Raw genomic sequence first — 21,685 nt, 5'->3', positions numbered from 1 at the left:
ATGAAAAGATCAAGAGAAGGTAAGAATCCAGAGGGAGGGGTCCAGGTGGAGGGAGAATATTGGAGGTGGGTAAAAAGATCCGTTGAACGGGGAGAGGACTCCTTCCTCTCCCTCCCAGAAACATGATAGGGTTTCCCCTGTCCTCACTTATCACCCCACCAGCCTCCGCATTCAAAGGATCATCATCCGCCGTTTCCACCAACTCCAGCATGATGCCACCACCAAACACATCTTCCCTTCACCCCCACCGGCGGCATTCCGCAGTGATCGTTCCCTCTGGGACACCCTAGTCCACTCCTCCATCACCTCCTACACCTCAACCCCCTCCCACGGCACCTTCCCATGCAACCGCAGAAGGTGCAACACCTGCCCCTTTACTTCCCCTCTCCTCACCATCCAAGGGCCCAAACACTCCTTTCAAGTGAAGCAGCATTTCACTTGCACTTCCCTCAATTTAGTCTACTGCATTCGTTGTTCCCAATGCGGTTTCCTCTACACTGGAGAGACCAAACGCAGATCGGGTGACCGCTTTGCAGAACACCTTCGGTCTGTCCGCAAGCATTACCCAAACCTCCCTGTCACTTGCCATTTCAACACTCCACCCTGCTCTCATGCCCACATGTCAGTCCTTGGCTTGCTGCATTGTTCCAGTGAAGCTCAAAGCAAACTGGAGGAACAGCACCTCATCTTCCGACTCAGCACTTTACAGCCTTCCGAACTGAATATTGATTTCAACAATTTTAGACCATGAACTCTCTCCTCCATCCCCACCCCCTTTCCAATACCACCCACTTTTTTTCCAATAATTTATATAGATTTTTCTTTTCCCACCTATTTCCATTATTTTTAAATATATTTCCATCCATTGTTTTGTCTCTACCTTTTAGCCTTTTTCGATTCCTTCACCCCACTCCACCCCCACTAGAGCTATCTGTACCTTGCTCGTCCTGCTTTCTACCCGTGATTAGCACATTCCTTAGATAATATCACTACCTTCAGTACCTCTTTGTCCTTTTGTCTATGACATCTTTTGGCTATCTCCACCTATCACTGGCCCTCCATCCAGCTATACTTGTCCCACCCCGCCTTAAACCAGCTTATATTTCACCTCTCTTCTATTTTTACTTAGTTCTGTTGAAGAGTCATGCGGACTCGAAACGTTAACTGTGTTCCTCTCCGCAGATGCTGCCAGTCCTAATGAGTTTTTCCAGGTATTTTTATTTTTGAGAAGCAGGGGTGTTCCTCCCAGTTCCACAGTACTATTGTTGGCTGCTTTATCCCGGAGTTGCTACCCACACTCCCCCCAACCATCAGAACAAAATGTGTGTGTGACCAACACTGTAAACCAAGACGGGTCTGCCAAGTCGGCAAATTTCCCAACTCAGGTTACCCACCTCGGTGGCGAAAATCCGGCCCAGCGTATGAAGTTGCACCAAATTCCTTTATTTAAGAACTCCTTATTTCATTAAGGTCATTGTGCAAGCATACCATATCCCAAAGAAACTCTCTTCATTCAGGAACTGGCGCCTTGGATTGGAAAACTATCAATATCACTCCACTATCTCAGGCTGGCAGGAAAGACAAACCAGGAAAATATAGGCATATTAGTCTAGAGACGTCAGTTGTCGGGATATTAACTTTTAGAGAGACCACATATGGATTTGTAAAGGATTAGACATGTCTAGCTAATCCAGGTGAATTTTTTGGGTGGTCACCAATATGATGGTTAAGAGGGTCTATGATTTTATTCAAATTAGCTATATGAACTTCCAGAAGGCATTTGATAAGGTTCCAAACAAAAGGTCGTCAGAGAAAAGGAAAGTAGGCAAAAATGGAGGAAATGTTTTGAATTGGGTTGAGAATTGCTGGTGGGTAAGAGGCAGAGACTAGGTATCATGACTACGTATTCAAATTGGTGGGATTCGGGGACTATTTGAGCTTTGCTACTACCACGAGTTTTGCGTAACTAACACCTTCTTTCAGAACAAACCATGTCACAAGGTGTCATGGAGACATCCAAGATCAGGGTATTGGCACCAGCTGCATCTGATCATCACCAGATACAATCCTCAGAACAGCATTCTCAACACATGCAGCTACCACAGTGTTGACTGTGATACAGGTCACTCCCTGGTGTGCACTAGGGTGAAGATGCAACTCTTGGGCCTGGATTTTACCGTCGGCGAGCAGGGGCAGGGGTGGGGCCCACTCACCAACGCGTAAAATGACGCACGGTGACGTCGGGCGGAACTCCCGACATCACCACGCCCCATTTAAATTTTCAGGAAGGTAGGGGCGCAGCAAAATCAGCTGCGCGTCTGCCAACCTGTCAATGGCCAATTAAGGCCATTGAACGAGCAATTAAAGCAATTCGTGCACCTGTCCATCCAACCATAAGGTTGGTGGGCAGGCCAGGAGCCCTGGCAGGAAGCAGAAAAAACATGAAACCTCATCCACAGGCGGGATGAGGTTTCATGTAGGGTTTTAAAAATTTTAATAAAGTTTTTTTTGAAAATTATGAACATGTCCCAACTCATGTGACATTGTCACATGAGGGGACACGTCAGGGAATTTTTTTCCTCTATTTTTAATATTTTTGAAAGTAGAGGCGATCTCCCTGAGGCAGCACTTAGCCTCAGGGAGATGAGTGCGCTCTTTCATGCGCATGCGCGAAAGAGCGCACTCTCGATTTTAGATATTCCCTCCTGCCCGCACAGGAAGCGCATAGCACTTCCATGCAGACGTCATTGGTCCGTTATTAATTGGCCCGCCCACGTAAAATGGCGCCGCGCCTCTGATCGGGGGCGCCAATCGGAAGCGCGCCTGCATGCGCCCACCCATCAACATCCCCCCTGACAGGGGGAAAATTCAGCCCTTGAAGTTTTTTCATTCAAAACAATGTTAGCCATACTGCCTACCCAGATAAAAATCAACAGTTTCACAACTCGATTGAACAGGCACTCTTCCGCATTCCCACACAGAACGTAGAAGCAAAATGGAACATAATTTGAGACACCATCTACAATATCTCACACTCAACATATGGGAAGTAAGAGCGTAAAAATTATGACTGGTTCAAGGCTAACATCACTCTGATGGAACCTGTCATTGAAGCCAAATGGTCCACTCTCACTAACTACAGGAGAGATCTCAGTGAGAAAACTCTGAATGCACGAAGAGCTGCTCAAAGTAAAGTCCAACAGACTGCTAGGCTGTGCACCAATGACCACTGGTTACAAATATCCAGATGTCTTTTGACACAGGGAATGTCTAGGGCATATATGAAGGATCTTAAAGGAAACAGAGGCATCAGCAAAGAAATTGACATCAAAAGCAGGGGAGGTCATCAATGACTGCAATAAACAATTAGAGAAATGGGTGGTACACTACCTTCAGTTGTTCTAGGCAGAACACTGTCACTGAGGAAGCTCTAGGCACCATAGAAAGCTTGCCTATCATGACAGGGCTGAATATCAAACCAACAATGGAGGAGCTTATCAAATCTACTGACTCACTTGCCATGGGCAAAGCTCCAGGTGCTGATGCTATACCACCTGAACTCATCAAGCACAGGAAACCGGCATTCCTGCAGCATTTGCATGAACTTTTCTGAGTTTGCTGGAGAGAGGGGGGAGTATCCCAGGATATGCGTAATGCAAAGGTTGTGACCAGGTACAAGATCAACGGCGGCTGCAGCAACTGCAACAACTATTGTGGCATCTCCCTGCTGAGCACCATGGGAAAAATATTTACCCATATTGGCTTGGTCAGATTGCAGATCCTGGCTGAACGCATCGACCCGAATCCAGTGTGGTTTCAGAATTGGAATACCTACAACTGAAATGATCGTCTCAGTCTGACAGCCGCAAGAGAAATGCTGTGAACAAAAGAAACCACTATATGTTGCCTTCATCGGTCTCACCAAGGCAATGAACCATGTGAGCAGAGTGGGCATATTTAAGCTGTTGGAGCAAATTGGCTGTCTGCCAAAGCTGCTCAGTATGATCTCTGCTTTCCATAACAACATGATGGGTAAGGTCAGCTATGACGGGGCAACATCGGAACCCTTTGAGATCTGCACTGGGGTCAAACAGGGTTCTGTTCTGGCACCAACACTCTTTAGCCTATTCTTCTCTTTGCTGCTGTCATATGCCTTTGAGTCATCTACAGAGGGTGTATACTTGCACACCAGAACTGTCGAAAAGCTGTTCAGCCTTGCTTGCCAGAGATCCAAGATAAGGATGCGCCAAGTCCTCATCAGAAAGTTGCTCTACTCTGATGATACCACACAAACATTCCATACTGAGCAGCAGCAAATGGATGGACTCTCTCATGTCTATAAAAAGTTTGATTTGACCATGAGCATCAAGAAGACAAACATTATGGTCCAGGATGTTGCCATACCACCATCTAAGAGCATTGAAAATGTGACGCTGGAGGTTTTTGATAGCTTCACATATCCAGGCTCCACAATCACCAACAATCTGACACTTGATTCTGAAATCAACATCACAAAAGCTGCAGCGGTTACGTCCAAGCTGAGTAAGAGAATGTGGGACAGCAACCTGACTGAGAACACCAAACTGTAATTCTACCAAGCCTGCATCCTCACTGCACTCCTCTAGAGCACTGCGACATGGACAACATATGCAAGGCAGGAGAAAAGGCTGAACCATTTCCTTCGCTGTCTCAGATACCTCTTGACAAGACAAGGTAAACAGCTCATGCATCCTGGATCAGGCTAATTCCATGAGCATATACTCATTACTAAGCCAACGATGCCTGCGCTAGCTCAATCATGTTCCTTGGATAGATGATGGCAGTATTTCCAAAGATCTTCTGTCCAACGAATCAGCTACTGGGCCACTGCCACCTGGCTACAAGGACACCTGCAAGCGATATATGAAGGTAGCAGATATTGACACTGACAACTGAGAGACAATCACTGATGGCTGTGACCTCTGGAGGCTAACTGTTTGGAAGGGCATTTGAAGAGGTGAGCAAAAACAAGAAGCTGAGCTGGTTGAGAAGAGGGCCCAGAAAAAACAGAGGCCAGTGAATCATGCACCTTCTTAGCCCACTGTCTTCCTCTGCAGCAAATGCAGCAGACATTGCCATGCCAGAGTGGGGCTCCTGAGCAACACCAGGCAATGGCACAAACCATCATCTTACAAGACAGAAGGCTGCCACAAGATGAAGAACTAGAGAGCCATATATCTAAGTTTCCTGATGATGGCAAGTTAGGTGGCACAGTAAATTCTTCAGATGGGAGCAGAAAATTGCAATGGGACATTGATAGATTAAGTGAGTGGGAAAGACTGTGGTGGATGGAGTTCAACAAGGGGAAGTGTGAGGTCATCCACTTTGAACTCAAGAGAAATAGATCTGTATTTGTAAAATAGTGAGAAACTAGGAACTGTGAAGGAGCAGAGATTTAGGTTCACATACAGAAATCTTTAAAAACTAGTGGACAGGTACAAAGAATAATTAAAAGGCTAATGGAATGTTCTCTTTCAAGGGGGCGAGAATGCAATGAGTGCAAGTTATGCTATACTGCTTTATAAAGCTCTTGTTAGACTGCATTCAGTTCTGGGAACCATACCTCAGGTACAATATATTGGCCTTGGAGGGAAATACAGAATGATACTGGGCTAAAAGGGTGAAATTATGAAGACAGGTTGCATAGGTTAGGTTTGTATTCCCTTGAGCATAGAAGACTAAGGGGTATTTAAGATAATTGAAGGATTTGATAAGCCAGAGAGAAACTATTTCCTTGGACGTGAAAGACCAGAATGAGGAGGCATAACCTTAAAATTAGAACTAGACTATTTAGGGGTGATGACAGGAAGCACTTCTTCATACAAAGGTAGTATAAATCTAGAACTTTCTCCCCAAAAAGGTTCAGAGGCTGGGGGATCAATGGAAATTTCAAAACTGAAAGTGATAGATTTTTGTTAAACAAAGGTACTGAAGAATATGGAATCAAGGTGGCTAAATTAAGTTAAAGGTTGGCTATAATCTATAAATGGCAGAATAGATTTGAAGGGGAACAGGCTTGAGGGGCTGCATGGTATAATCTTGTTCCTACTTTCCTAGGAAGAAAGCCATGCAAAGCCAATTTGATGCAGTCACAAAGTCATTAGCAACACTGGCAAAAGAAGGTGGGGAGGAGTGTACGGGCATACAGAAGATCGCAAAAATGGGATGAAAGGGAGGATATAACTCTCCTTGTAAAAGGAATTTCAACTGAAGCCTCACAATAATCTCAATTACTACAGTAGTTAAAAGCTATAAAGTTCATAGGTTGGAGTCAGCTTGGCTACGATGGGTCCAATAGGCTTCTGATAGCCACTAATTGGGCTTACACAACAAATCTGGCCAGTTAAGCAGCATCAAAAAGTGTCAAATCCCATTGAACCACTTTGAATTAGTTCCCTTAAGAGAGGAGAATTAAGGAAAGAAGCTTTCTTTGTCGACTGGCCCAATGAGGCTTTCAAATAGAGACAATAGAGGTAATTTTAATCAAACATATCCATTGAGAAACTGATTGGCCGACTGTCCATTTTACATCCTGCTCAAATTTACTTTCCACTGACTTTGATAGAAAGTGCAATTGAGCTGAGTGTAAACAGGCAGGTATTCCAATCTGGTCAGTTTCCCACTAGGCTGATGTGGTAAAATCCTCCCCGGTGAACTGATTATATCACTTTTGAAAACTGAAATCTGACAGGCTGAAATATAATGTGATAATGACCAGATACTCTGAGAGATAATCTCGTGACTCAAAGGTGACAACTGAGCCATGGCTGATAACATAACAAAACTTTGTCCAAAGCTGAAAGGGTAGAGAAAATGGAAATATCAAAGTTGGCCCTGCAAGAGAGGCTGGCGCTGAAACAGCTTGTTGGACCAAGCGGAGAGTGCTTACCCTTAGGCACCCTAGGTGCTTTCAGAGTGGAAACATGATCCATTTTCCAATACTTCCTTCAAGTGCAGAAGGAAACCACACAAATCTTTAAATCTGACTAAATATCAATAATAGACCATATTGAGAATGCCTCAAATTGTGAAACCAGACTGGTAAACTATTTGGGCTTTAATTCAACTAGGCTTAACCTCGGTTTGGCACCTATGTTCCTACTACCTAAATTCTGCTACAAACCCCGTACTTTGAGCGGATGTTGGAATTTGTTCGATGTCGGTTGTTCCCTCCTTTTTTGTGATCAACTTGGTCCGCTACTTTTTCATTCGAGCTGTCAGAAGACTGCCTGTTTAAAGCAGGAATTCTGGAAGGATTTCCTGGAACGGTCACTTGTGCACTTTCCCGCCGCTCCTAGGGGTGTAAGCAAAGAGAAAAAGTAAAAGTGAAAGAATACACCGGCGTGCGCAAACACACACACACACACAAAGGCAGTCAGCCTCGGTATCCCTATGGCTTGGAGGGGAAAAGGAATCTGATTGTGATCCAGTAAACCTGGGTGGAAGCATGCGGGTGTGGATGTCAGGCAAGGACAAGAATTAGCCACCACTGTACTTCCCCCTACCACAGTGGTCATTTGATCCATTGATTCTGTGTCCTGGCTATCTCTTTAAACTTGAGCTGTGTACACTAGCCCATTTCCCCTATCTTTTTCCAAAATCCCTTTGTATATCTTCTCAAATACTGTTCTGTAATTTTGTGGATCTATCACTTGGAGTAATCTCCACGAAAACTAGTGATGTCACGAGTCTTGCAGTCAAGAGCTTATTTATTAGATAACATAATAAGGGAGAGCAGATTTATATATTTTTACATTTGCCACTCTAGATTGAACGGCCTTCTCATGCCCATCATGCCTGTGCCGGCCCTCTGAAAGGGCTGTCCAATTAGTACCACTTCCCTGCTCATTCCCCAAAGTCCTTTTCAAGTATTTATCCAATTTCCTCTTGAAATTAACTTTTGAATCTGCTTCTGCCATGCTTTCAGGAAGTGCATTCCAGATCCACAGCAGCTGGAGGAATCTGGGAGTGACTACTGCACAGTCCTTGTGGAGGCGAAATCCCATCAACACACTGAGGATCCTCTCCATCATGTTGTGTGGTACGAGCGCCATGCTAAACAATATAGGGTCAGAACAGATCTAGCAGTTCAAAACTGGGCAGCCAAGAGACGATGTGGGCTGCCATCAGCAGCGGCAGGATTGTATTCAACCACTCTGTAACCTCATGGCCCCACAAATTCCTCAATCTCCCATTGCTATTAAGCCAAACAGCACCATTCTTGATTCAATGACGAGTGTAGGAAAGCATGCTAGGAGCAGCACCAGGCATGTCTAAAAATGAGATGCCAACCTGGTGAAGCTACAAGATTGCAAACATGCTAAGCAGCGGATGCAGAATTCAATAGATAGAGTTAAGCAATCCCACAACCAACAGATCAAATCAAAACTCTGCAGCCCTGCCAAACCCATTTGTGAATGGTGGTGGATAATAAAACACCCAACAGGAAGATGCAATTTCATGAATATCTCTATCCTCAATGATGGTAGAGCCCAACACCCCAATGCAAAACACAAGACTAAAATCTTCAGCCAGAACTAATGAGTGGATGATCCATCTCGGCCTTCTCCTGAGGTCACCAGCATGACAGATGCCAGTCTTCAGCCAATTCAATTTATTCCATGTGATATCAAGAAACAGCTGAGTGCACTGCATATAACAAAGACTGCAGGTCCCAATAACAACCCAGGTGTAGTACTGAAGACTTGCATTCCAGAACTAGCCATGTTCCTAGCCAAGCTGTTTCAGTACAGCTGCAACACTGGTATCTACCTGATGATGTGGAAAATTGCCCTTGTATGTCCGATCCACAAGAAGCAGGGCAAATCCAATTCAGCCAATTAGTGCCTCATCCCATGCTCAATCATAAGCGAAGTGATGGAAGGTGTCATCAAAAGTGCTATCAAGCAGCACTTACTCAGCAATAACCTACTCATCAATGTTTAGTTTGGATTCCAGCAGGACCGCTCTGCTCCAGACCTTGGTCCAAACATGGACAAAAAGAGCTGAATTCCAGAGGTGGTGCCTAAAAATTGGGCACAATACTCCAGCTGAGGCCTAAGCAGCAATTTGAGTTAGCATAACTTCTTTGCTTTCAAATTCTATACCTCTACTTAGAAAGCCAAGGATTCCATTGTCAATTTGTCCCATCACCTTCAAAGGTTTCTGTATGTAAACCTCCAGCTCACAGTATTCCTGCAACCCCTTTAAGATTTACCTTTTGTTCATATTGCCTCTCCTCATTCTTCCTTCCAAACTACATTGCTTCACATGCTTAATTGTATTAAATTTCATTTGCCATGTGTTCACCTATTTCAGAAGTCTGCCAATATTCTCCTGAAATCGACTGCTATCCTTCTCACTGTTTACCACATTTTGTGTCATCTTCAATCTTTGAAATTTTCCCTTATGTACCCAAGTTCAGGTCATTAGTATATAACAAAATGAGCAGTGGCCCCAATACAACCCAAGGGACACTGTTGTATACCTCCCTCCATTCTGATAAACAACCATTCACCACTCTCCACTTCCTGCCTCAACCAATTTCGCATCCATGCTGCCACTGCTCATTTAATCCCTTGGGTTTTTGTTTTGATAACAAATCTATTATGTGGCTCTTTATCAAATGCCTTTTTAAAGTCCACGTAAACAACATCAACCATGCTACCATCATCAACCCTCTCAATTACTTCATCAAGAAGTCAATCAACTTTCTCATCAACCCCTCATGAAGCAGAATCCTGAGGAGATATCCACTACATACCTGCTTGGCCAACTGATTTAGTTTCTTTGCATCTCTCTTCTCCTCTTCGAGTCTCTGTATTTCTTCAAGAATTTGACGTTGCTTCAAAAAAAAAAACGAGTTTAAGAATCTTATTATTTTTAATCATATTAGAAATTGATCATGAGTCTACAACAGGGATACAGGGTTTCATTTATCTGCAGACACTGGAGAAACTGAGGTTGTCCTCAAGCGAGAGGAGCCAGAGAGTTAAAAGAGTGTGAGAAAGGGTGAGATTGAGCGCGGAGCCGGAGAGTTAAAAGAGCGTGAGAAAAGGGTGAGAGTGAGAGAGGAGCCAGAGTGTTAAAAGAGCATGAGAAACGGTGAGACTGAGAGCAGAACTGGGGAGTTAAAAGAGTGTGAGAAGAGGCGAGACTGAGAGCGGAGCCGGAGAGTTAAAAGAGCACGCGAAGTAGCAAGATCGAGGGCAGAGCCGGAGAACATAAGGGCGAGAGAAGGGGCAAGCCCAAAATTGGAGCCAGAGAGTTAAAAGAGTGCGAGAAGAGATAAGACTGAGAGCAGAGCCGGAGAATGTAAGAGCGTGAGATGGGGTGTGACTCGGAGCGGAGCCAGAGGGTTAAAAGAGCACAAGAAGGGGCGAGGCTGAGAGCAGAGTGGAGAGGAGAATTAAATAAACAGGAAAAGGGGCGTGACTGAGAGCGGAGCCAGAGAGTTAAAAGAGCGCAAGATGGGGTGAGACTGAGAATGGAGCTGGAAAATTAAGAGCGTGAGAAGGGGTGTGACTGAGCACAGAACCGGAGAGTTTAAACGAACGCAAGAAGGGACAAGATTGAGAGCGGAGCCGGAGAGTTAAAAGAGCGCGAGAAGGGGCGAGTCTGAGAGCCGGGGAGTTAAAATAAGTAGGTGATGCTGGTGGGTCTCAATCTGTGGACTGACCAGATTCGGAGAAAATCAAGGGTGACATCACAGGGAACCAGGTAAGTGATAGGTTGGTGAGTATTTTACTCCTTCCCTTTTTCTAACTCTTTCACTGCGTAGGAACAAGTTCTTGCTCTACTACAGGAGGAGAAATTTACTGTTTTGGTGAGTATCTGCTAAGTGGTCAAGGTCTATTCTATTCTTAAGGTTTAAAATAGTTCAGGAATTTGTGATAAGATTAGTAAAGATATAAAAGAAAGTAAATAATTGAATAAAATAATTAAGTATTTAATTAAAGCACAGGTGGTGTGTCATGGCTGCAGCATGTGGGAGTGTTATCCAGTGTTATCCAGGGCAAGTACGCCTGCAGTAAGTGTCTGTGCCTTGAGGAGATTCGGCTCAGAGTCATTGAGCTGGAGGCTGAGCTGCAGAAACTGTGACACATCAGGAAGGGGGAAAGTTACCCTGATGCTTTGTACCAGAAGGCGGTCACACCCATTAGGATAGGATCTTATGATTTGTAAGGTGGTCAGGGACAGGAGGGTGTGACTGTAGCTGAGGCAGGTGATGGGACCCAGAGGGCAGGAGTGTCAGCCTCTGCAATTGTCCAACAGGTTTGAGGTTCTTTCAGCTTGTTTGGATGAGAGTGGGGGCTGCAGGGTGAATGAGCAGGGTATAGGAAGCCATTCAAGTGTGGGAGCAAAAAGGAGCATAGTGGTAGTAGGGGACAGTATAGTGAGGGGGATTGACATTGTTCTCTGTAGCAAGGAGCGGGATTCCAGGCGGCTATGTTGCCTGCCTGGTGCCAGGGTTCAGGACATTTGCTCAGGGATGGAGAGGAACTTGCAGTGTGACAGGGAGGATCCAGTGGTCATTGTCCATGTAGGTACCAACAACATAGGCAGGATAAGGAAGGAGGCTTTGCATAGTGAGTATGAGAAGCTAGGCACCAAATTCAGAAACAGAACCTCAAAGGTAATAATTTATGGATTATTACCTGAGCCACATGCAAATTGGGATAGGACAAATAAGATTGGAGAAATGAATGCATGGCTCAAAGACTGGTGTGGGAGAAGTGGGTTCCAGTTCATGGGGCACTGGCACCAGTATTGAGGAAAGTGGGATCTGTACCTTTGGGACAGTCTACACCTGAACCACGCTGGGGCTGGTGTCCTCGCGAGCTATATAACTAGAGAAGTAGAGAATGTTTTAAACTGAATAGTGGGGGCAAGGGATCAAAATTGGAAAGATGTAGCAAACCAGAGTAGAGACATGGGAAGAGGGAAAGGTATTAATAAGGGAAATGATAAACAGACCGTGACGGGAAGGGACAGAGAGTACAAATCTAAGAGTAAATCAGCAGATAAGGCTAGATGTTTAAGAAAAGGATAAAACTAAAGGCTCTGTATCTAAATGCACGTAGCACTCCAAACAAAACAGATGAACTGACAGCACAAATAGAAATAAATAATTATGATCTGACAGCCATTACAGAAACATGACTACAGGATGACATAGATTGGAACCTGTATATTGAAGGGTATGCGACATTTAGGAAGGACAGGGAGTTAGGAAATGGTGGAGGGGTGGCTCTGTTAATTAATTATGGTATTAGCACATTAGAGACAGATAACCTAAGTTCAGGAGACCAAAATATAGAAGTAGTTTGGGCTGAGATGAGAAAAGATAAAGGCAAGAAGTCACTCATGGGAGTGGTGTACAGGCCCCCCTAATTGTAACATGGTAGGACAGAGTATAAAAGAGATAATGAGAGCTTATCAGAAAGATACAGCAATAATCAAGGGTGATTTTAACCTACATCTAGACTGGAAAAATCAGGTAGCAAAGGTAGTATAGATGAGGAGTCCATAGAATGTTTTCAGGGTAGTTTCTTAGAACAGCACGTTCTGGAGCCAACCAGAGAACAGGCTATACTAGATCTGGTATTGAGCAATGAGATAAGATTAACTGATAACCTCATAATGAAGGCAGCAGCAATCATAACATGGTTGAATTTTACATTAATTTTGAGAGAGAAACAAGTGCAACCAATACTAGCATTTTAAAAGTAAATAAGGGCAATTATGAGGGCATGAAAGCAGAGCTAGCTAAAGTGAACTGGCAAATGAAGTTAAGGGATAGGTCAATAGAGGTTCAGTGGCAAACATTTAAAGGGATATTTCATAACACACAGAAAAGATACATTCCAATGAGAAAGAAAAATTCCAAGGGGGGGGACCCACCATCCGTGGTTAACTAAAAAAGTTAAAAGACAGTATCAAACTTAAAGAAAAAGCATATAATTAAGCAAAGACGGGTGGCATGTCAAAAGATTGGAAAGAATATAAAGAACAGCAAAGAATGACAAAAGGTTTAATAAGAAGGGAAAAAATAGAGTATGAGAGAAAGCTAGCTAGTAATATAAAGATGGATAGTAAGAGTTTTTCTATTGATATTTAAATAAGAAAAGAGTTAACAAAGTGAGTGTTGGTCCTATACAAAGTGTGTATGGGGAACTGACAATGGAAACAACATAAGAAATAGGAGCAGGAGTAGGAAAGAAAAGCAAAATATTTTTTAAAAGGTGTTCGAGATTCCCCCACTAGTGGAAACATCTTCTCAACATCTACCCTGTCAAGCCCCCTCAGAATCTTGTACGTTTCAATAAGATCACCGCTCATTCTTCTAAACGCTAATGAATAAAGGCCTAACCTGTCTAGCCATTCTTGATAAGTCAATCCCCTCATCCCAGGAATCAACCTAGTGAATCTCTTTTGAACTGCCACCAATACCAGTATATCCTTTCTTAAATACAGGGGCTAAAACTGTACACAGTACTCCAGGCGCAGCCTCACCTATACCATGTACAATTGTAACAAGACTTCCCTATAGGCCAAAATTCCATCTGCTTTCTTAATTATTTGCTGCACGTGCATGCTAACTTTTTGTGTTTCATGCACAAGAACACCCAGATCCCTCTGTGCTGCACTTTTTTGGAGTCTCTCTCTATTTAAATAATAGTCTGATTTTTGATTTTTCCTACCAAAGTGCATGACCTCCCACCTTCCTACATTAAACTCCATCTGCCAAGTTTTTACCCACTCACACAACCTGTCTGTATCCCTTTGCAGTTTCCTTACGTCCTCATCACAACATGCCCTCCCATCTATTTTTGTATAATCAGCAAATTTGGATACATTACACTCTGCCCCCTCCTCAAAGTCATTAATATAGATAGTAAATAATTGAGGCCCTAGGACTGATCCTTGTGGCACTCCACTAGTTACATCTTTCCAACCTGAAAAAGGCCCATTAATCCTGGCTCTCTGTCTTCTGTGTGTTAACCAATCCATGCTAATACATTACGACCATTACTGTAAGCTCCTATCTTGTGCAATAACCTTTTATATGGCACCTTATCAAATGCCTTCTGGAAATCCAAATACACTATATCTACTGGTTCCCCTTTATCAACTCTGCTTGTTATATCCTCAAAGAACTCTAGTAAATTTGTCAAACATGATTTCCCTTTCACAAAACCATGTTGACTCTGTTTGATTGAGTTAAGCTTTTCTAAATGTCCTATTTCTTCCTTAATGATAGACTCTAGCATTTTCCCAGAGGCTGACTGACCTATAGTTTCCTGCTTTTTGTCTCCCTCCCTTCCTGAACAGGGGCATCACATTAGTGGTTTTCCTATATGCTGCGACCCTCCAGAATCCAGTGAGTTCCAGAATATTTCCACCAATGCCTCCACTATCTCGGCAGCCACTTCCTTTAAAACCCTTGGATGCAGGCCATCAGGTCCTGGCAGCTTGTCTGCCTTTAGAACTATAAGTTTGTCAAATACTTTGTCCCTCATGATAAAGACTGTTACAAGATCTTTCCTCCCATTGGCTCCTTGTTTATCTGATATCTTTGGAATGCTTATAATGTCCTCCACTGTGAAGACAAATGCAAAATATTGGTTTAAATTATCTGCCATTTCCCTGTTCCCCGTTATCAATTCTCCAGTTGCATCCTCCAAGTGTCCCACGCTCACTTTAGCTACTCTCTTTCTTATTATATATCTGTAGAAGCTCTTGCTGTTTGTTTTTATATTTCTTGCCAATTTACTTTCATAATCAATTTTGCCCCTCTTTATTAGCTTTTTAGTCATCCGCTGGCGGTTCCTTAAAAATTCCCAATCCTCTGGCCTACCACCAGTTTTTGCCACTTTGTATGCCATAATTTTTGATTGGGTACTCTCCTTAACCGCCTTTGTTAAGCACAGCTGGTTCATCCTTCTCATCAAGTCCTTCTTTTTGACCCGGATAAATTTATGCTGAGCGTAATGAAATATCTGCTTAAATGTCTGCCACCGCTCATCCACAGACCTTCCCCTTTGTCTATTTTCCCAGCCCGCTTTAGACAATTCTTTCTTCATACCTCTCTAATTGCCCTTATTTGAGTTGAGGATACTGGTTTGAAACTTGAGTTGCTCACCCTCAAACTGAATTTAAAATTCTACCATGTTGTGATCGCTACCCCCTAGAGGATCCTTAACTATGAGATCTCTTATTAATCCTACCTCATCACACATTGCTAGATCTAAAATAGCCTGTTCCCGAGTAGGTTCGGCAACATATTGCTCTAAGAAACGATCCCTGATGCACTCTACAAATTCGTCCTCCATGTCATCCCTGCCAATCTGATTTCTTCAGTCAATATGCAGATTAAAATCACCCATGACAACTGTAGCGCCCTTCTTACAAACCTCCATTATTTCCCGATTTATACTTTGTACTACAGTGAGGCAACTCTTCAGGGGCCTATAGACAACTCCCACCCGTGACTTCTTCCCCTTGCTATTCCTTATTTCCATCCAAACTGATTCCACATCACGATTTATTGCACAATATCACTACTCACCACCGCACTGATACCTTCATTTATTAACAAAGCTACCCCACCTCCTTTTCCTTTTTGCCTATTTTTCCGGAATGTCAAACACCCTTGAATATCGAGTTCCCAGTCTTGGTCACCCTGCAACCACATCTCTGTAATGGCTATCAAGTCATATCCATTTATTTCTACTTGTGCCGTCAACTCATCTATCTTGTTACAAATGCTGCGTGCATTCAGATAAAGAGCCTTTAGCTTTGACTTTTTACCATCATCACTCATTCTGGTTCTAATTTCTGCTGCACTATTCTGCTTATATTTTCTGCCTCTTCCTGTCACACTTTGAAAGTAGGGGGATGGCAGATGAATTAGTGTTATTACTGAAGGTGGGGTAGCTTTGTTAATAAAGAAAGGTATCAGTGCAGTGGTGAGCAGTGATATAGGTGCAATAGATCGTGATGTGGAACCAGTTTGGGTGGAAATAAGGTAGTGTTGTCTGGCACTACCACCATGCTAAATGGGATAGATTTCGAAAACATCTAACAACTCAAGACTGGGCATCCATGAGGCACAGTGGGCCATCAACAGCAGCATTGTACTCGAACACAATCTGTAACCTCATGACATGGCACATCCCCCACTCTACTGTTACCATCAAGCCAGGGGATCAACCCTGGTTCAAAGAAGAGTGCAGGAGGGCATGCCAGGAGCAGCACACCAGGCATGCCTAAAAATGAGGTGTCAACCTGGTGAAGCTATAAGACTTGCCTGCCAAACAGCATAAGCAGCAAGTGATAGACAGAGCTAAGCGATCCCACAATCAACGGATCAAATCCAAGCTCTGCAGTCCTGCCACATCCAGCCGTGAATGGTGGTGGACAATTAAACAACTCACTGGAGGAGGTGGCTCCATAAATATCCCCATCCTCAATGATGGAGGAGCCCAGCACAGCAGTGCAAAAGATAAGGCTGAAGCATTCGCAACAATCTTCAACCAGAAGTGCCGAATGGATGATCCATCTCGGCCTCATCCGGAGGTCCCCAGCATCACAGATGCCAGTCTTCAGTCAATTCGATTCACTCCACGTGATATCAAGAAACGGCTGAAGGTACTGGATACTGCAAAGACGATGGGCCCTGACATCATTCCGGCAATAGTACTGAAGACTTGTGCTCCAGACCTTGCCGCGCCCCTAGTCAAGCTGTTCCAGTACAGCTACAACATTGGCATCTACCCAGCTATGTGGAAAATTGCCCATCAAAAAGCAGGACAAATCCAACCTGGCCAATTACCACCCCATCAGTCTACTCTCGATCATCAGTAAAGTAATGGGAGGGGTCATCAACAGTGCTATCAAGCAGCACTTGCTTAGCAATAGCCTGCTCACTGATGCCCATTTTGGGTTCCGCCAGGGCCACTCAGCGCCTGACCTCGTTACAGCCTTGGTTCAAATATGGACAAAAGAGCTGAACTCCCAAGGTGAGGTGAAAGTGACTGCCCTTGACATCAAGGCAGCATTTGACCAAGTATGACATCAAAACTGGAGTCAATGGGAATCAAGGGGAAAACTCTCCGCTCGTTGGAGTCATACCTAGCACAAAGGAAGATGGTTGTGGTTGTTGGAGGTCAGTCGTCTCCGCTCCAGGACATCACTGCAGGAGTTCCTCAGGGTAGTGTTCTAAGTCCAATCGTCTTCAGCTGCTTCATCAATGACCTTCCTTCCATCATAAGGGTCAGAAGTGGGGATGTTCGCTGATGATTGCACAATGTTCAGCACCATTCGCGACTCCTCAGATACTGAAGCAGTCCATGTCCAAATGCAGCAAGACCTGGACAATATCCAGGCTTGGGCTGACAAGTGGCAAGTAACATGCGCGCCACACAAGTGTCAGGCAATGACCATCCCCAACAAGAAAGAATCCAACTATCGCCCCTTGATGTTCAATGGCATTACCATCACTGAATCCCTATCAACATCCTGGGGGTTATCATTCACCAGAAACTGAACCGGACTAGCCATATAAATACTGTGGCTACAAGAGCAGGTCAGAGGTTAGGAATCGTACGACAATTTACTCGCCTCCTGACTCCCCAAAGCCTGTCCACCATCTGCAAGGCACAAGTCAGGAATGTGATGGAATACTCCCCACTTGCCTGGATGAGTGCAGCTCCTACAACACTGAGGAAGCTGGACACTATCCAAGACAAAGCTGTCCGCTTGATTGGCATCACATCCACAAACATTCACTCCCTCCACCACCGACGCACAGTAGCAGTAGTGTGTACCATCTACAAGGTGCACTGCAGGGATTCACCAAAGCTCCTCAGACAGCACCTTCCAAACCCACAACCATTACCACCTAGAAGGACAAGGGCAGCAGATGGGAACACCACCACCTGGAAGTTCCTCTCCAAGTCACTCACCATCCTGACCTGGAAATATATCGACGTTCCTTCACTGTCGCTGGGTCAAAATACTGGAACTCCCTTCCTAACAGCACTGTGGGTGTACCACATGGACTGCAGCGGTTCAAGAAGGCAGCTCACCACCATCTTCTCAAGGGCAACTAGGGATTGGCAATTAATGCTGACCCAGCCAGCGAAGCCCACATCCCGTGAATGAATTTTTAAAAATTAAGCAGTTTTTTTTTTTTGCTTCATCTTCACTATAGAGGGCACAAGTAACATCCCAAAAGTAGCTGTAAATCAGGAAATGGAAGGGAGGGGGGAACTCAGGAAAATTACAATCACCAGGGAGGTGACATTAAGCAAATCATTGGGGCTGCGGGCTGACAAATCCCCAGGTCCAGTTGGACTTCACCCTGAGGTCTTGAAAGAAATAGCTAGAGAGATAGTTATGCATTGGTTTTAATTTTCCAAAATTCCCTAGATTTGGGGAAGGTTTCATTAGATTGGAAAATAGCAAATGTATCTCCTTTATTCAAAAAGAGAGACAGAAAGCAGGAAGCTACAGGCAGGGTTAGCCTAACATCTGTCATGGGGAAAATGTTAGAAGTTATTATTAAAGATGTTATAGCAGGGCACTTAGAAAAATTCAAGGCAATCAGGCAGAGTCAACATGGTTATGTGAAAGGGAAGTCACCTTTAACCAATTTATTGGAATTCTTTGAAGGTGTCACATGTGCCGTGGATAAATGGGACCAGTGGATGTAATGTACTTAGATTTCCAGAAGGCATTTGATAAAGTGCCACATCAAAGGTTATTGCGGAAAACAAAAGCTCATGTATAGGGGGTAACATATTGGCATGGATAGGAGATTGGCTAGCTAACAAAAAGCAGAGAGCTGGTATAAGTGGGTTGGCAGGGTGTGACGAGTGGTGTGTTACAGAGCTCAGAGCTAGGGCCTCAGCTTTTTACAATTTATATAAACGACTTGGATGAAAGAACCGAAAGAATGGTTGCTAAATTTGCTTACAACACAAAGATAGGTAGGAAACTAAGTTGTGAAGAGGAGATAAGGAGGTGACAAATGGACATAGATAGGCTAAGTGAGTGGGCAAAGATCTGGAAATGGAGTATAACATGGGAAAATGAAATTGTCCATTTTGGCAGGGAAAATAAAAAAGGTTGTTATCTAAATGGTGAGAGATTGCAGAGTTCTGAGATTCAGAGGGATCTGGGAGTCCTAGTGCACAAATCACAAAAGGTTAGTATGTAGGCACAGCAAGTAAATAGGAAAGCTAATAGAATGTTATTGTTTATTGTGAGGGGAATTGATGACCAAATTAGGGAGGTTATGCTTCAGTTGTACAGGACACTGGTCAGGCCACATCTGGAGTACTGTGTACAGTACTCATCTCCTTATTTAAGGAAAGATGTAAATGCGTTAGAAGCAGTTCGGAGAAGGTTTACTAGAATAACACCAGGAATGGATGGGTTGTCTTATGAGGAAAGGTTGGACAGGTTAGGCTTGTATCCACTGGAGTTCAGAAGAGTAAGAGGCGGCTTGATTGAAACCTTTAAGATCCTGAAGGATCTTGACAGGGTGGAATTGGAGATGATGTTTCTTCTTGTGGGAACTAGGTGTTACTGTTTAAAAATAAGGAGTCGCTCATTTAAGACAGAGATGAGAATTTTTTTTCTCTGAGGGTAGTGAGTCTTTGGAACTCTCTTCCACAAAAGGCGGTGGAAGCAGAGTCTTTGAATATTCTTAAGGCAGAGCTAGATAGATCCTTAATTAACAAGGGGGTGAAAGGTTATCAGGGACAGGCAGGAATGTGGGATTGAGGTTACAATCAGAGCAGCCGTGATCTTATTGAATGGCAGAGCAGACTCGAGGGGCCAAGTGACCTACTCCTGCTCCTAATTCGTATGTTCATATGTTCATATGTTAAGGAGAGGTTTAATAGAGGTGTTCAAAAACTATGAGGTACTTTGGTGAAGTAAGTAAAACAAAAACTGTTTCCACTGACAGAAGTTTCAGTACAAGTCAGTGAACAGAAATTTAAAACAAGTGGCAAAAAAGCCACAGGATGAGGGTTACGGGGGTTGGGAGGGTGGAGCAGGAAGGGAGGAAGGCAAGAAAGAAATGAGGAGTTTCTTTCCTTACTCAGCAAGTTACAATGATCTGGAGTGCATTGTCTGAAAGGATGGTGAAAGTAGTTTCAACAGTAACTTTCAAAAGGGAATTGGGTTTCTACTTAAAAAAGAAAACATTTTGGGGGAACAACAGCGGGGTGGGACTAATTGGTAGCTCTTTCAGGGAGCTGGCTCAGGCACGACAGATCAAATGAACTTAAGTTCTTCGGGCTTTGGGTGCATCCCTACAAAAAGAGATTATCAGAAACAAGCAACTAAAAATACTGCCTGTGTAGATTTTCAGAAATTCTTTAGGTTCTTTAGCTTCCATGAGTGACAGATATTCAGCTGACCAACAAATAAAAGTGAGCCTAAATGTTTAAAACTGAAATCAATCAGATGTTTTATTGTACAGAATAATTTTTACACAATGTGAATGAAACTTAGTAAGAGTTGGAGAAGGAAGTTGAAGACACACTGAATGAATTCCCAGTAAAAGGAAATCCAACACATCATTTGCAGTCTTTTAACAAATTATGGAACGAGAATAAACCATTTCAGCCCATCAATCCCACGTCTTCCTATATTATAATCAGCACCATAAGAGACTCTCCTCATGGAACAGAATGCATTAAATAAGGCTAAGGACTTCCTAAAATCCAAAGGAAGCTGATCAAAATTGTTGCATAGTGCAGACAGCAGTACAGTTGGAAACAGAATGCTGCAGCATATTGGATTACATTAGTGCTTATCCTTACACCTTATTGCTAACCAGTGCTCATCAAGCTCCTTAGGGGTTTCAGTGCTTTGGAAGGGGCCTTTTCTATGCATCCACTACTTGTGGCTCTAATGTTACAAATGTTGTAGTTTATATTCTCCACAGAACCATAGAAAAGTTACAGCACAGGAGGCCGCCATTCAGCCCATCTTGTCCATGCCAGACCGAGGACACCCAGGTGCCCTTTCTAATCCCACCTTCCTGCACCCAGCCCATAGCCCTGCAGCTTACAGCACTTAAGGTGCAGATCCAGGTACTTTTTAAAAGAGTTTCGAGTTTCTGCCTCTACCACCAACTTGGGCAGCGAATTCCAGACACCCACTACCCTCTGCGTAAAAAAGTTCTTCCCCATGTCCCCCCTACACCTTCTGCCACTTATCTTGAATCTATGTCCCCTGGTTCTAGAATTCTCCACCAAGGGAAACAATTTTATCCTGTCCACTCTATCTATTCCCCTCATAATTTTGTACACCTCAACCAAGTCACCTCTCAGCCTTTTTTGTTCTGAGGAAAATAACCCCAACTTATCCAATCTCTCCTCGTAGCTACACTTTTCTAACCTTGGCAACATTCTTGTAAACCTCCTCTGCACTCTCTCCAGAGCTATTACGTCCTTCCTAAAATGTGGTGACCAGAACTGCATACAATACTCCAGTTGTGGCCTCACCAGTGTTTTATAAAATTCCAACATTATATCCTTACTTTTATATTCTATACCTCTGCCAATGAAGGAGAGCATTCCATATGCCTTCTTTACAACCTTGTCTACTTGAACTCATGCCT

General features: G+C 43.7%; 1 protein-coding gene across 6 annotated transcripts in view; it reads right to left on the bottom strand.

The window, feature by feature from the left end:
* The window catches only part of eif2ak4 (eukaryotic translation initiation factor 2 alpha kinase 4), a 162,673-nt gene that overhangs the window by 107,621 nt on the left and 33,367 nt on the right, over positions 1 to 21,685 (bottom strand). For 5 of the 6 annotated variants that reach the window (XM_078562929.1, XM_078562931.1, XM_078562930.1 and 2 more), the window contains 2 exons: positions 9,803 to 9,883; positions 7,170 to 7,333 (listed from right to left, as the gene is read on the bottom strand). In XM_078562929.1, coding sequence (XP_078419055.1) covers positions 7,170 to 7,333; positions 9,803 to 9,883 — 245 coding nt within the window. Of the gene's footprint in view, positions 1 to 7,169; positions 7,334 to 9,802; positions 9,884 to 21,685 lie in introns of those variants that run through there. The other variant, XM_078562934.1, reaches the window with a different exon arrangement.

Source organism: Cetorhinus maximus, chromosome 18, assembly GCF_964194155.1.
Source record: "Cetorhinus maximus chromosome 18, sCetMax3.hap1.1, whole genome shotgun sequence".
Taxonomy (NCBI): Eukaryota; Metazoa; Chordata; class Chondrichthyes; order Lamniformes; family Cetorhinidae; genus Cetorhinus; species Cetorhinus maximus.
Note: the sequence above shows the minus strand (reverse complement) of the source record. Positions and strands in the feature narration are given on the sequence as shown.